Source organism: Erpetoichthys calabaricus, chromosome 4, assembly GCF_900747795.2.
Source record: "Erpetoichthys calabaricus chromosome 4, fErpCal1.3, whole genome shotgun sequence".
Lineage (NCBI taxonomy): Eukaryota > Metazoa > Chordata > Cladistia > Polypteriformes > Polypteridae > Erpetoichthys > Erpetoichthys calabaricus.
This window is the reverse complement of record NC_041397.2, coordinates 15584835-15601760: the sequence shown is the minus strand read 5'-3', so window position 1 is coordinate 15601760 and position 16926 is coordinate 15584835. Positions and strand designations below refer to the sequence as shown.

At 41.7% G+C, this 16926-nt stretch overlaps 1 protein-coding gene across 1 annotated transcript in view; it reads right to left on the bottom strand.

Moving 5' to 3' along the window:
- Window positions 1-14337, bottom strand: part of LOC114649869 (stomatin-like) — a 52229-nt gene extending 37892 nt beyond the window's left edge. Inside the window, exon 1 of the mRNA XM_028799231.2 lies at window positions 14108-14337. Within this exon, the coding sequence (XP_028655064.1) occupies window positions 14108-14201 (94 nt within the window). The 5' untranslated portion in view covers window positions 14202-14337. The remainder of the gene's footprint in view (window positions 1-14107) is intronic.
- Window positions 14338-16926: the final 2589 nt, after the last annotated feature.

Here is a 16926-nt window from a genome sequence, read left to right as displayed (position 1 = left end):
AAATCTATAAGAAACACCCAGCAGTGTTCAAGAAGCAAAAACTTTGTTGTGCAGTGTTTTTATTACAATCTCTCTAAGTGAAAGGCCTACACTTCTAAGGGTAATAATGATCGGTCTCATTTCATTTGTTAATTGCCGTTTCTTGCCATTATCACTTTCTTATTGTCCAAGTAGGACTTCAGAGAGTCAAGTAACACAGTAGTTGTTCCAACTCTGCCTGAAGACACACAGAGGGTTTTTAAGTAATCAACAGAAGTTGGGACACCGGTGGAAATTGTGTGCAAAGCTTCATTTACTTGAATTGCTGCAGGACATCCGTAGGTTGTCACCTATGAGTTGTTCCCCGAAGAAGGCCCATTTGTAATATTCTGAAACCGGTAATGGCGTACTGCACGATAATGTGCAGTGAATACGCTTGACTTGACCACTTATAGTTTTCATCCTCTTTCTCCGTACATTTAGCATTTGTTTGCTCAGAGGTTGATATACTTGCTCCTTCCTGAGCAGCTCTTCTTTTCTCCACCCTAGTGGCCCGCTTCTTCTCTTCTTTCTTCAGCATCTTTTCGCGTTAAAACTGATTAAGTCAGTGTTTATGTTGCAGTTTCTTAGTACGTTTTTCTTAATTTTTCACTTAAGCTGGCAAATAAGTGTTCAATCTGCCTCAAGAATGATTTACGATATGAGGAGATAGAAGAAGTGACGGTAAAGATGGTAGGGATGAGAACGGCGCCCGTACACGTGCCGCACGGCTGCCCTGCTGTGCACTGCACTGAGTTGATTCTACAATAAAATAAATTAAAGAGTAATAAAAATCATCACCCCAAAAGCGGACAGTAGACGTCACGTAGTATATGTGTACCAAATTTCAGGTCAGTAGGTCACACAGTTTGCGATCTACAGGTGATTCAAAATCCTGGACAGACAAACGGACAGCCATGGTAGCGTATTATATAAGAAGATTTCCTTTTTTCAGTTTTTGCTAACCTAAACTTTACATTTAAACATCTGACACTTTAATGCTTACCTTTTCACCATTTTAGGTTATTCATTGCATTTCAACTGATTAAATTTGAAGAAAAACTAAGGTGTTCTAAAACTTTTTCCCAGTAGTGTACATCAAAGAAAGGCCCATTTAGACACTGGGAGGTCCATACAGAAGATGAAAAGACCAGGATTTGAACCCGGTCTCCTGAAACTCTGAGGCAGCATCACTAAACAATGCATGGTCCTAGATTAGAACAATTTATATACACATAAAATGCTATGGTCTGTCTGCCACGCGTTAACTCGCAAACTACTAGGGCTAAAAGCTTGATGTTTGTCTTAATCGAAAGCATAAGAGCTTATGCATTCTGGAAAATCAAAAAAAAAAAAATGTAGTCAGAGGCAATTTGGTGGCCATAAAGGGCAGTAAAGTGACCTGTGGTTGTCTGTTTACGGGGACGTGATCGAAAACTCATGTGATTACCACCATAACGGCAAAAAGAAAAAGAAGAGCAGTAACATTCAGAAAACCACATAAAGTGATTAAGTGATGAAGAACAGCACCACAGAATAACAGGACGCTGACACCCACAAACAATCCAGAAGTAATCCTCAATATAGCCTGATATGTTCTAGAAATTCAAAAAATGTCAGATTGTGGCATCCTGGTGACCACTTTACTAATAACCAGAAAAGTTTGTTGTATTAAAAGCACAGCTCACCTATTGATAGTCCCTCAAGATACTGTACATACTTCTTCAGAATTTAAAATAAAACTTAAGCATTGTGCTTATTCAACATAAATAAAGGACGGCAATGGACCATGGAAGGACCAAGGTAGAGAGTATTATCAAGACCGTTTCTCCTCAGAACAGGCAGAGGGCAGCCCTCTTAGCTTCCAACAGGGACACGGGTCATGAGCATGGAAGCTCCACCCTGCTGGGGCCCCTGGCCACCGCCAGATGGCACCTGGACACTTGCAGGGCCCTATGTGACAGCACTTCTGCCACCCCAGGAATGCTGCCTGAAGAAGCTTGTTGAGCACCTGGACTCCTTCCGGGTGCCCTATAAAAGGAGCCAGTCACCACCACTCAATATCCAGAGTTGGGAGGAAGTGGATAAAACTCGTGAGGAGGACTAGCTGAGAGAAGGGACTGTGTTGGTGCTTGCCTTGTGTGCTGTGGAAGGCAAACTCTGTAAATAAATCACGTGTTGTGTGCTAAACCTGTGTCCTGCCTGACTGTGTCAGTGTTAGGGAGGCTGTACACGCCTGGGCATCACACACCAAAATGGGAAAAAGAAAACGAAGAGCGGTGACATCTGCTAAGCGTCAACCAAATTGAATTAAGTGACAAAGAACAAGACAAAAAGACAAAAGAAGTAATTGTGAATATAACTTGATATGTTCTCAAATATTTTTGGGATTTCCAGGTCACAGTAACCTGGTGGCCACTTTATTAATAACCAGAAAAGTTTATTGTAAAAAAAAAAAACACTGTCTACCTATCGATAATCCCTCAGAATACTGTACATACATGTTCAAAATTCATAATAAAATGTAAGTATTGTGTTTATTCAACATAAATAAAGGACAGCAATGGACCATCAAAGGACCGGGGGAGAGAGTATTATCAAGGCCGTTTCTCCCCCAGACAGGCAGAGGGCAGCCCTCTTAGCTTCCAACAGGGACACAGGTCATGAGTATGGAAGCTCAACCCTGCTGGCCACCACCAGGGAGCACCTGGACGCTTGTAGGGCCCTATTTGGCAGCACTTCCGCCACACCAGGGTTAGGGTGGCTGTACTCGCCTGGGTATCACACACCAACATGGGAAAAAGAAAATGAAGAGCGGCAACATCTGGTAAGCATCAAGCAAATTGCATTAAGTGACAAAGAACAAGACAGAATAAGAAGACAAAATAAGTAATCGTGAATATAGCCTGATATGTTCTGAAATGATTTTTGGATTTCCAGGTCACAGTAACCTGGTGGCCACTTTACTAATAACCAGAAGAGTTTATTGTAATAAAAACACTGTCCATCTATTGATAATCCATCAGAATACTGTACTGTTCAGATTTCATAATAAAATGTAAGTATTGTGTTTATTCATCTTTGAACTTTATAGAATGTAACTACGGGATGGCAAAGTTACCTATGGTTTTGTGATTAAGGCAAAGTGATCAAGAAACAAGTAATATTTGGAAAAAATCAAATTCCCTCTTAGAGAATCTGGCAGGATCTAATCAATAACATTTTAGAATAAGCATTTCTTTCCCTCTTTACTACTCTCAAAGTTTTCCTCTAGCTGTTGGCCTTCCTCTCTCTCTCATGGGTGGCGGTTGAATTGCATTTAGTTCTCTTAAGTTTGACTTGGTTGTATGGAACGTTACATGCTTTTCATAAATTCAATAAAAGATTAAAAAAAAGAAAAACAAGTAATAAACCTCCATAATGGCAAAAAGAAAACGAAGAGTGGCAACATCTGCTGAGTGTCAGCATATCGCAGAAGATAATTAAGTGATGAACGATGAGAAGGAATAAGAAGAAAACCAAGAAGTAATCCTGAATATGAAGCAAGGGAGCAGCGCACAAACACAATGGCTCAATGGCATGTATTAGTGAACTCCTCGGTTCACTGAACTATGATTAACATGGCACAGTGGTTCCTGCTTTCTATGGGTTTGCCTTCTTCATCTCTTCCAGTCAATTCAAACTGTGCCTGGATATGGACAAGCACTCTGTGTAGGGCTGTGCAGCAGGTGCTGGGTGGTCTTTAACATAGAGCTGTGCAGCAGGTGCCAGGTGGTCTTTTACCTAAGGCTGGGCAGCAGGTGCTTGGCGGTCTTTTACAAAAGAAATTTGACAAACAAGAGGAGACCATTTAGTCCATCAAGCCCGTTTGTTTAGCTAATAGCTAAGCTGTCCCAAAACCTGATCCAGATTCTTCTTAAAGGTTTATTAAGTCTCCTGCTTCAACTCCATGGCTCGGTAGTTAGTTCCAGAGTCCCATAACTCTTTACGCAAATTAGTGATTTCTGGCTTCAGTCCTAAAACCTACTTCTCCTTGGTTTCCACAGGTGTCCCCCGAGTATACAATTCACTGGTAAGCCTAAAGAATTCCACTGATTCTACTTCATTAATGCTTCTGGAGATTTTGAGGTCCTGGATTAGGTCGTCCCGTGGTCTACACTCCTTGAGACTAAACAGGTTGAATTCTCTGTCTGTTTGTTACAGTAGGACATGTCATTAAGTCCTGGGATGGGCCAGACTGATGTCCTCTGCACAGCTTCAAGTGCTGTTATGTCTTTTGTGTAACGTGGTGACCTCTCACAAGTGCATTACAGTCTCAGTTTTGTGGGTTGCCCCTGATGAATGCAGCTTCTAGTTTTGGGCTTGGTACCCCATCAAAAGTTTTCTCTAGATCCTCACTGGCTGAACTTTTTATTTTACTATCTATCCTGGCCATCTGACTATAGTATCGGACATACTTATATACATACATGTTTATTTCATCCTATTTACTGTACTTGCCCCTTTTATTGTTTCTGATTCAGAACTTTGACTTTCATGTATTTATGATCCATCCATCCATTTTCGAAACCCACTATATATCCTGAGCAGGGTCAGTGGGAAACTGGAGCCAACTCCAGAAAACACAAGGCACAAAGCAGGAACGGTCCCAGGACAGAGCACAGCAGGGCAAACACACATACGCACACACCACAGCCAATTTAGCATCACCAATCCACCTAACTTGCATGCATTGGGAGGAAACCTACACTGAGCATACGTAACTTCCATACTGGGTGAACCCAGGACATAAACCCCGGCTTCCTTATTAGGAGGGAGAACCCATGACGTCAACCCCAGTCTCCTTATTATGAGGGAGAAGCCAAGATGTGAACCACAGTCTTCTTATTACAAGGGAGAAGCCAGGACATGAACCAAAGTCCCCTTATTACAATGGAAAAGCCAAGATGTGAACCCCAGTCTATTTATTACGTAGGAGATCCAAGGATATGAACCTTGGCCTTCTAATTAGGAGGAAGAACCCAGGCCATCAACCCTGGTCTGCTGATTAAAAGGGAGAAGCCAAGATGTGAACCTCAGTCTCCTTCTTACAAGGAAGAAGCCAGGAAGTCAATCCCAGTCTCCTTATTACAGGGCAGCAGCACTACCACTGTGCCACCATGCCGCCCCATTTAGTTATTATATGGCATTCAATGTTTGTACCCAATGTTATTAATGTCATCCTTGTTTTTATTCCTAGTTGATTCCTTTGAATATTTGTGAAGCTCTTTCAGCATGTGAAAGGTACTGAATAAATAAATTGTAATACTTATGATTCTTCTTCTTATTATTATTATTACTTTATAATCACTACAAGTAAGCCCGCGATTCGCTAGCGAATCGGAAATCCAAGAATGGCAATCAGTTTCTGTTCCGTCCGATATTTGGATGGACGACATACAGTGGTGTGAAAAACTATTTGCCCCCTTCCTGATTTCTTATTCTTTTGCATGTTTGTCACACAAAATGTTTCTGATCATCAAACACATTTAACCATTAGTCAAATATAACACACGTAAACACAAAATGCAGTTTGTAAATGGTGGTTTTTATTATTTAGGGAGAAAAAAAAATCCAAACCTAGATGGCCCTGTGTGAAAAAGTAATTGCCCCCTGAACCTAATAACTGGTTGGGCCACCCTTAGCAGCAATAACTGCAATCAAGCGTTTGCGATAACTTGCAATGAGTCTTTTACAGCGCTCTGGAGGAATTTTGGCCCACTCATCTTTGCAAAATTGTTGTAATTCAGCTTTATTTGAGGGTTTTCTAGCATGAACCGCCTTTTTAAGGTCATGCCATAGCATCTCAATTGGATTCAGGTCAGGACTTTGACTAGGCCACTCCAAAGTCTTTGTTTTGTTTTTCTTCAGCCATTCAGAGGTGGATTTGCTGGTGTGTTTTGGGTCATTGTCCTGTTGCAGCACCCAAGATCGCTTCAGCTTGAGTTGACGAACAGATGGCCGGACATTCTCCTTCAGGATTTTTTGGTAGACAGTAGAATTCATGGTTCCATCTATCACAGCAAGCCTTCCAGGTCCTGAAGCAGCAAAACAACCCCAGACCATCACACTACCACCACCATATTTTACTGTTGGTATGATGTTCTTTTTCTGAAATGCTGTGTTCCTTTTACGCCAGATGTAACAGGACATTTGCCTTCCAAAAAGTTCAACTTTTGACTCATCAGTCCACAAGGTATTTTCCCAAAAGTCTTGGCAATCATTGAGATGTTTCTTAGCAAAATTGAGACGAGCCCTAATGTTCTTTTTGCTTAACAGTGGTTTGCGTCTTGGAAATCTGCCATGCAGGCCGTTTTTGCCCAGTCTCTTTCTTATGGTGGAGTCGTGAACGCTGACCTTAATTGAGGCAAGTGAGGCCTGCAGTTCTTTAGACGTTGTCCTGGGGTCTTTTGTGAGGGTCTCTCGGATGAGTCGTCTCTGCGCTCTTGGGGTAATTTTGGTCGGCCGGCCACTCCTGGGAAGGTTCACCACTGTTCCATGTTTTTGCCATTTGTGGATAATGGCTCTCACTGTGGTTCGCTGGAGTCCCAAAGCTTTAGAAATGGCTTTATAACCTTTACCAGACTGATAGATCTCAATTACTTCTGTTCTCATTTGTTCCTGAATTTCTTTGGATCTTGGCATGATGTCTAGCTTTTGAGGTGCTTTTGGTCTACTTCTCTGTGTCAGGCAGCTCCTATTTAAGTGATTTCTTGATTGAAACAGGTGTGGCAGTAATCAGGCCTGGGGGTGGCTACGGAAATTGAACTCAGGTGTGATACACCACAGTTAGGTTATTTTTTAACAAGGGGGCAATTACTTTTTCACACAGGGCCATGTAGGTTTGGATTTTTTTCTCCCTAAATAATAAACACCATCATTTAAAAACTGCATTTTGTGTTTACTTGTGTTATATTTGACTAATGGTTAAATTTTTTTTTATGATCAGAAACATTTTGTGTGACAAACATGCAAAAGAATAAGAAAACAGGAAGGGGGCAAATAGTTTTTCACACCACTGTATCATGGAGGGTGGGTGTGTCTGGGGAAATGTCATTTAATTAAATAAGCATATCTGAACTAAAGCGGTTTCGTTTTGTGGAGACGTGATTTCGTTGCCTTTGCTGACACCGACTGCTGGCAGAGTGGAGAACACAGCAAGTTTAGTGTACAGGTTGTGGTGTTCGTGTGCCAGCCACCGAGTCTGGGAAGCTGCTGGGTTAGAGTCTGTGACCGTCATTGTAGCCGTGACTCCTTTGCGTGTGTTGTTTCAGAGGCGCGTTGTAGGCGCCTGCGTTCATTGTTTCTACCCATACGGGCTCGTTTTTGTATTTCCGTTACTTGAGGTGTTTCGGTTTGGAGCCGTGAGTTCTTTGCCTCTGATGTGTGTGAAGCGCGTTGAAGGAGCCTCCGTTTATTGTGTTTATCCATGGGGTCTTGTTTTTGTTTGTGTGTTACTGAATGACACTAGACAGGTTTCCATCCAAGGAGTTTTTGCGAAAAAATATTTAGCGCTTCAAATTTTTTTACCGATATAGCTGATGGAAATGCTAATTATCGATAAAATGTTGTACATGTCGACATAATATTTTTCCGTTTAACTTTAGCGCATAAATTCAATATCGATACTTCAGATGTCGCAAAAACTACATTGGAAACAGTTTTTGTCGGAAAAAAGGGCTTTAACGCAAATAAATGTGTCACATTTTCATCACGTGCAATCAAAACGAGAATGGCGGAGCGTTTCGCATGGTCTGATGAAGAGAGTTTTTTTTTTTGATTAAACGTCGTTATTTTGTATTCATTGAAATTTCAGTTTTAATTAAAAACCTTAAGGGAAGCAGGTTAATTCAGTTGTTATCGCTCTGTGAAGGGATGTTGAAAGGTAGGCTCACCTGTACAGATCCAATGCTGCAAACACAGCTGTATCATGGGCACTTCCAGGAGTGCCAACGCAAATGTCTCGTATCATGCACCTGTCATCAACAAGGGCCTGGAGAACAATAGATGGCCACCCTTTGCGATTAATGTAATCGCGGTAGCCTTCCGTCGGGGGAAGAATAGGCACATGCGTGCCATCCAGCGCACCGCAAATCTGTGGCACAAGATGCACCAAGGAATTGCGGTATGCAATTTCATTGGCCTCCGCTACAGTCGGAAGTCTGATATAACGGCGCATTAATTTTTCTTTAATAGCGGTGCACACAGCATATACACATCGATGGACGGTAGTTTTACTAACCCCGAAAGATTCTCCAACTACTCTATACTCGGCACAGGTTGCCAGCTTGTAAAGGGCGATGGCAATCCGCTTTTGGGTTGGAACCGGTGGTCGATGGCAACCTGTGATGGGCGCAACATCAGGACTGATGAATCCACACAACATCTCAAACGTCGGCCGTGTCATTATAAAATGTTGCAGCCAGAGATTTTCTGTGAAGTGTCTCTCCACCACCTCCTCCCAGAAGGTCTTATTCCGTCGTCTCTCCCATACCCGTGGGTTTCGTCACACTGGGGTACTTTCTTCGAGCTCTAGGGCTATCAGACAAGCAACTGCTTCATTCTGCTTTCGTCTTCGGATATTATGTACAATTCCAATTATTTGTGAAACTGAAATAACAGTAAGCTGGCAAATTTCAAAAAACTGTCTGAATAATCTCTCCATTTCTTTGTTTCTTTGTTTAGTGGAGGGGGTATAACGTGGAAAACAAAAGGTAGATAATTTGCGACATACACAAAATTATGTATGGAAACGGCTCAAGGGCAGATTTTTTTCGCGATACAACAAAAGTTATGCTACAGTTCATTTTGGGGGGGGGGGGATGACGTCATCACGCACACCATTTTATCGATAAAAAGCCAGTTTGATGGAAACAGACTGGAGACAGCAAATTTCGCACATTTTTTTTACGTATATTCTGTTTGTCGATAACAAAACGTCGCAAAAAACTGGATGGAAATTTAGCTAGTTATGTGATGTATATTACTAGCACAGTGGATTAGAGCAAGTGTAGTTTACAGGTGGTGTTGTTTGGGCGCCACCTACTGACTCTGGGAATCGGACGCTTTTTGGGACGCCGCTGCGTTTGAGTGTGTCATTTGGGCGCCACATACTGACTCTGGGAAGCCGACGCGTCTTGGGAAGCCGCCGCGTTTGACTCTGGGGCGGGCGCCAATAGTACGCATGCGCCTCGTCTGTGCGCCCTAGTACGCATGCGCCTCGGTGCGTCCGCCGTGCATATATTAACTGTGGTTTAGTAAGATAGATAAACTTAAAAAAAAATGTAACAATTTAATTTAATTAAGGACTCCACTTCATCAGCTGCATATCTGTTTTGTGAAAATTCATATTGATTTATTCTTTTTTTTTTTATTATTGACTTTAATTAGAGGCAGATAACATTCCATACAATGAAGTCAAACTTGACAAAATCAAGCAAAGCCAAATTCAGCCCCAGCCAAGAAAAAGAGAGGAGAGCCAGCAACCAAAGCTACTCTATAAAAGCAACAAGAAAGGAAGAGCATCCTTTTCCACGTAATGGAAGCTTATTGTAAAATGTTATTGATTAGATCCTGACATGTTTTTAAAAAGTTTTGAAAAGATCCTGTAAGTGAGAATCTGATTTTTTTCCAGTTTCAAATAGAACATCAGTTACCCACTGACTTAAAAGTGCACGGTGGGAGCTGAGTGAGACAAGTCCTGTGCTAGTATTGCAGTTGCAGTTTGTTTGTCCTTCTCCACTCAATCCGTATGGATTTATTCTTATTTAATATTTTTAGTGCTTCATTTATTTATGGATTTATATACTCTTATTACTAATTTTTAATTTTTATTTGCATTGTTTTCGTGTAAAGAAAAACTTTGACCGACATATTTTTAATTAAAGTGGTCAATGCTGCCAAAATAGGCTCCGTTATGTTATTAGCAATCTGTATTCTGAAAAAGGGAAAACAAAGTTAGATAAGAGTAAAAGTCGGGTCTCTGACCTTTCTGTTTTTTCTTTCTCAAATGCACACAGACAGCGCCCTTCGCGAACTCCGTACGGCTGTGTTGTCCACTGCGTTATGGAAGTCGCCGATTATTTCTACATCTGCTCAGGACGTGTCTTTGTAGGTGTGTTGGTTTATGTAGAATTTCATTTATTACAGAAATGCATAGATTTTTCTATTTCTATGTCATTTGCCTTGTACATGGATTATTCACAACTTTGTTGATTAACAAATTAATTCATTATTGACACCGCTGATAAGCACAGCCCACCCCGCCCCTTGCTGCCTGCGGTCTCCTGATTTCTTCGCACGTCTGCATCTGCACCCGCTCGCTGTCTGCCGTGTTTGACTGTGTTTATTCACAGCACTAGCCGATCGGCGACACGCACACTACGACGTCGCGGGCTCCTCGCCGTTTACTCCTGACGGCTTAGTCACCGGATTGTCTGTAACGGCCATGGATCGCTGAAACACGAATTTTAACTACCGAACTGCTTATTAGTGTACTGTATGCTAAACGTGGTTTGACATTTATCGACTTGCAGGAAAACTGAAGCCGTAAAACCGCACAACACTGAACAAAGCAAAGCAGGCTGCACAGCATTGATCTGCTAATGCATTGATCTGATAATGTTATCAATAAAAACATCCATCCATTATCCAACCCGCTATATCCTAACACAGGGTCACGGGGGTCTGCTGGAACTAATCCCAGCCAACACAGGGCGCAAGGCAGGAAACAAACCCCGGTCAGGGCGCAATAAAAACATATTGTAATAATATTAATAATACATTTTATTTATATAGCACATTTCCCATGCTCAAGGCGCTTAAAATAATTTGATAATAATTAGAAGGATGAATAACTGGACAAACGGCCGATCTGTGAATAAACCTGCGCCTATTATGACTATAAGATGTAAATCAATGGGATGGCCAACCCCGACTGAAAGCTGCTTATCTGTCCATCTTATGTCAGGCAGTCACATTCTAACCCGCCTATTCCTGAAAAGAGTCGCCGTAGGGGTGGCACTGGAGCCTAACCCAGCTAGCACAGGACGCAAGTGCCGGTGCTAGCTTATTTTGCGCCATAGGCCAATCTCATTAGTGAGCCAACCAACTGTTCGGTAGCTAATCCGTGAGACTGGGTTCTCCCCCAAGGTTCCTAACCTACGCCCCCGGCCCCATTATTATCTGCGCCTTGGGCGAATGCCTAATACGCCTTAATAGTGGCGCCGGCCCTGTACACACCCTAACCATACAGCGGGGCAACGTGTTTCTTATCAACCTATCCAATAAATGTGACTTTTTTGCATAAATTCCCGGTCTCACTCTCTCTCTTATGGGGCCTTTTATATCTATTTAAGTCAGTAAGCCAGTAAGGAAAAAAACGATCTTGACAAGTGACTTTTTATCTAAATACAGGTATTTATCCATACATAGCGTTTCTTTGATCCATATAGCACTCTTTATATCATCTATCTATGTCTGTATCTTACATACTGACTTTCATGTGGGTTTACATCAGCAAGTCAGTGGAGAAAAACGATCATCTGACTAATATGTATAGTGCCCTTTGGTCTACTATATGTATCTGTCCGTACACAGCGCATATCGTATCCATATAGCACCTTTTATATTCCCTATCTTTTTATGTATCAGATTAACTAGAGTTTTACGTACAGTATGTTTATGTCAGCAAGTCAGTGGGGGAAACTCTCATCTGTCTGTATATGTATGTGCGTATTTTTGTCTAGATATTTATCCATAACCATTCATCTATCACCTATCTATTTATGTATAGATGCTAACATTCATTTGTATTTACGTCAGCAAGTTAGTGGGGGAAAACTGTCATCTGTCTTATATGTATAGTGTCTTTTTGTCTACATATCTACACATTTCAAATTTCATATCCATACAGCACCTTTTACATCATCTATTACTTTGTGTATCTTATATACTCACTTTTATAGTATATTTACATCAGAAAGTCAATGGTTAAAACGCATTTCAAAGAAAGGTTCTCTGCCCATCTTGTGTGAATCTATAATATGTTGAGTGCCTTTTTGTCTTTATATTTATCTATACATTGCATCTTTCATATCCATATAACGCCGTACATATCTCCTATCTATTTATACACCTTATATGCCGACTTTCAGGTGTTGTTACGTCAGCAAGTCCATGGGGAAAAACTGTCGTCTCTCCAATTTGTATAGTGCCTTTTTATCTACATATCTATACATAGCGGATTTCATATTCATATAGTTCCTTATATACTTTACAGTCAGCAAATCAGTGGCCAAAAATGAGTCTGAAGGAAAGGTTCTCGGTCAATCTACAGTACCTAATAGCTATAGCGCCTTTTTGGCTATACAGTATATCTATAAATTGCATTTTTTTTATATATCCTAGCGCCTTTGATATCCCCTATCTGTTTAAATATCTATCTGACTCTGTAGTTTATTTATATCATTCTGTATAATTATTTATATGTGAATTTCCCCTTGGAATTATAAAGTATCTATCTATCTATCAGCAAGTCAGTGGGGAAAACGTGTTTGAAAAAAGGTTCTCTGTCTAATATTTCATATGTACAGTATAGTGCCTTTTTTTGACTAAATGGTTCTATCTAATATTTATAGTGCCTTTTTGGGGCGTCTAAATTTTGTATGGTGCCTACTATACTTACGTCAGTAAACCAATGTACAAAAATGGGAGTGCAAGCCAGCTTGTCTGTCTGTCTATCAATTGCGGAGCGATTTTCATTTCTACTTATGATACACATGTATTATATAGTGCCTTTCAAATCCGTTTATTAGTGCCAGTTTACCAATGGACAAAATGCGACTGAAAACAAGCTTATGTGCCTGAATGATGAAGTTTCTTTCTCTTTATGGTTTATATGCAGTGCCTTTCCTGTTAATTTTATAGTACTAGGGTATTGTACCGTGTTAGCAAAATGACACCTTTTATTGGCAAACTAAAAAAATTACAATATGCAAGCTTTCGAGGCAGTTGTCCATCCATCCATCCATTGTCCAACCCGCTGAATCCGAATACAGGGTCACGGGGGTCTGCCGGAGCTAATCCCAGCCAACACAGGGCACAAGGCAGGAACCAATCCTGGGCAGGGTGCCAACCTACCGCAGGACACACACAAACACACCAAGCACACACTAGGGCCAATTTAGAATCGCCAATCCACCTAACCTGCATGTCTTTGGACTGTGGGAGGAAACCGGAGCGCCCGGAGGAAACCCACGCACACACGGGGAGAACATGCAAACTCGAGGCAGTTGTGCCTTACATATTGTCTATTGTTGTTCCTGCCTTGAGCCCGATGCTTACTGACATAAGACTCCAGCTGCCCCGCGACAAAGCCATACATTAGCTGGTAAGAAGATGGCTTTTATAAGCGTCCCTCGTATATGTCTCAATATTATACCAAGTCTCTAAATAACCAATCGAATATATAATGTCAACGACAGAGCTGTCGATTCACATTCAGTCCCCGTTTTTCCAATTAAAAAGGCACGGAGAATCAGGATCTCAACGTAACAAGTTCTGGACGGGACGCCGGTGGATTTTATAGGCACGCTCTTAAGATACCATCTCTGATATGGTGGACCACAGCAAAGCCACCAACACTAACGCTCTGGAAAGAAAGAGATGAAGATTTCTAGACGAAAGTGGATAATTCTAGGCGCATGCCGCTCACACGCATTCTGGACATATACAAAGCCTGTTGATCAATCTAGCTGTGTCTTAAGATGCCCATCTCGATCGACGCGAGTAGACTGTGTGGTTCTTTCCCCATAAATTATGGCCCCTCAATCCACCTGTAGCAGGTTTTTCTCCGACGTTTGGACAGTATATTTCGGATCAGTTGTACGCTCAAGTAAACCGATTACGTGTATTTTGAAAGCCAGTCGAATCAGCCCACTGCTGCGTCCATCGGTGTTCATCACGTAACGTATTGGCTGCCGACTTCAACAACCAACAGGTGCGTGAACTACAACAACAATATAAAATAAAATAAACAGGAGGTGCCTACCCTGTGGATCTTCGATTTTTGGTTTGCCGTCTTCTGCCTCTCTCCCTCTCCCGTGCTGTCTTTCCATCGCTGGCTCGATCTTATTACCTGACATTCACCACTGACGCTTTGTGCTCCGACTCCTAGAGGGCACTCGTTTATAGAAAAATGCAGACTCGCCGTCACCACCCACTGGCGCTTGCTGTCTACACACGCTAAGCTCCCGCTGCAGAGTGACGGCCTAAAAAAACAAGCGGCACGCCCCTCACGTGCTCTGTGAAAAAAAAAATTGCTAGGCAACAGTAGAGCGTCCCATTCTCCGATTCCGCTGTTTTATAAAAGGGGACATCGTGGAGCGCCCAGCCTTACGAAATGGGGCCGGCTAAGAATCGCATGAATACAGAGCGCTTTCTTCGATACCATCGTCACATGATGTAAACATTACGTGACGAACCGGTTTGTTCACTTGCCTCAGAGTTCACACAGTGTGGGCCACGCCTGGAAAAATCAACGAGTGCTATTTTTGTTTTAATTACCCGAAGGTGCCTGACGTTATTTGCAGAAAGGGAAGTCCATTTTTAAAACAATAAGTAGGAATTTATTGTAATAATTGAAAAATGCAGTCACGATGGCAGTTTTACTTCAAGGAAAAGACGCGAAGTACTGTCAAAATTTTAGGACGTTCGGCATAGTTTTACGGCAACAAATCTTCAGTTTTTCCAGTCAAGGTACCTTTATTAAAACACTATTCGGAAAACAAAATACTTTATTACTGAAGAAGTTACGTGAGCCTCCGCAACGGATTAAGACAGTACAGAAAATGGTTGGATGGATAAAAGAAAGAGGAATCGTTGGGCTAATTTGATTTGGAAAGTAATTCAATAATATAATCTTTATATATAACTAGTCATTTAGCCTGTTACAATAACGGTGATGTTTGCACTGATTTGTGTTTTTTGTATCTCACACCTTCACACACCTTTATCATAAGAGCATCCCTTATCTAGGGATATATGGAGTGTTCGATCAGAAGACAATATGAAGCTGGTTTTAAATTAAAAGTCACACCAGCACTTCTTTGGACGCTGACAGTCTCTCGTGTACCCCAAAAGGTAAAAAATAGGTAGGCAGGCCGTGTGGTGTAGGGGTTAAGGCTTTGGATTTCAGACCATGAGGTGGTGGGTTTAAATCCCACTACTGACACCGTGTAACTATGAGTAAAGTCACTTGACTGGCCGGTGCTTCAATTGGAAAAACCAAAAAGAAATGTAACCACTGGTATCATAAAGTCTGTAAATCACTTTGGGTAAGATGAAGTCATAAAAACTGAAATCCATCCATCAGTGGAGAGCTGCTGCAAGTCCAGAAGACTACGGGGACAATGCTAGAATCCACACCCACCATGAGGTGGGTCATGAAGTGAATGTGACGGCAGAAAACAACCAAAGAGCCTTTCATTGATGTTCCAGCAAGCCTAACAGAAGAAATCTTCAAAGAATGCTTCAATGATATGAAGAACAGACAACTTTTAACATTTAATCATTTCCATAATCAAATTCTCTTTGATATTAGTGTTAATAATGTCGTAAATCTGAAACTTTGTATAAAATAAGAGAATGAAAGCCTTGTTTAATTATTTATTTTGTTATTATTAATTGATAAGTCAGAATAAAACCATTTACTTCTAGATGTGGCCACCTTCACCTTATATTGGAGAATGAAGTGTGTAGGATTTTGTTGATCTACTCTGCCAACTCATCATTCCTGAGCAACACTAAATGGACTCGTTGCTACCAGATAGGAAGAGAAAGATGAATGGAACAGAAGCCATCTTACCATGTAGAGCGAGCAGTCATGGAACTCTTTTCACAGAATGTCACAGTAAGACACAGGAAACATCAAAGGTTTGGGGCGGCCACCCATATAATATCCCTGGCTGCAAAATGGGTATGTTTTTGCATGAGTTGTGTATGGTACAATCACCTTGGGATTAATAAAGTATCTATCTATCTATCTATCTATCTATCTATCTATCTGTCTGTCTGTCTGTCTGTCTGTCTGTCTGTCTGTATATCTATCTACAATGTCCAAAACAGAACTGAAAGGCATGACCACGGGGGGGGTGCTGGGGTGGGCACTGCCCCCCCAGAGACAAGCCATGCCCCCCCTGCGAAATGCTTTGTCTGTCCAATAAAAACTCCGGAGAAGAATAACATTTGATTTTCAAAACTGAGTTGCTTTCCAATCAGACCGTTTGAATTTGGGGCGTATCCGTCAGTGTCTCCTCCACTAGACAGGCACCGTGCTGCTCACAGTTCACTTCGCCGCACATTTTGCAGCACGTTTTGAACCTGCTGACCACATTCTTTAATTAAAACAGTGTATACGTTCCATTCTTCTTTTATTTTCTGGTTGGTAACACCAAAGGCTATGCATAGGTGGCTTATTAAAAAGCAGACATCTTCAACCTCTGTCCCTCCGCAAGCTGCTGGCTCCATGGTTGAGCCCAGCACCGCTGCTACCAACACGGAGCACAGCGCACCCACGTCGGGAACTGAAACTCCAAAAGATGTAGATAAGCCTACACAATCCTCCAGCTCTGCGCCCGTGTCGAGTACTCCAAACCTCTGCCTTCAACAAAATATACAGTCCGGTCTGCCTGACTTAAATATGGATAGCCCATCCCAGCCCATTTTAATTAATTATCCCAAGTGCGCATTCGGAAAGACACTCAGATGTTTTAGTGCAAGCTGGTATCAGTCTCGACCATGGCTTGAATTTTCTGTTGTCCATGATGGCAGCTTTTGCTTTGCCTGCCACAAACTTAGTGTTTTCAATTC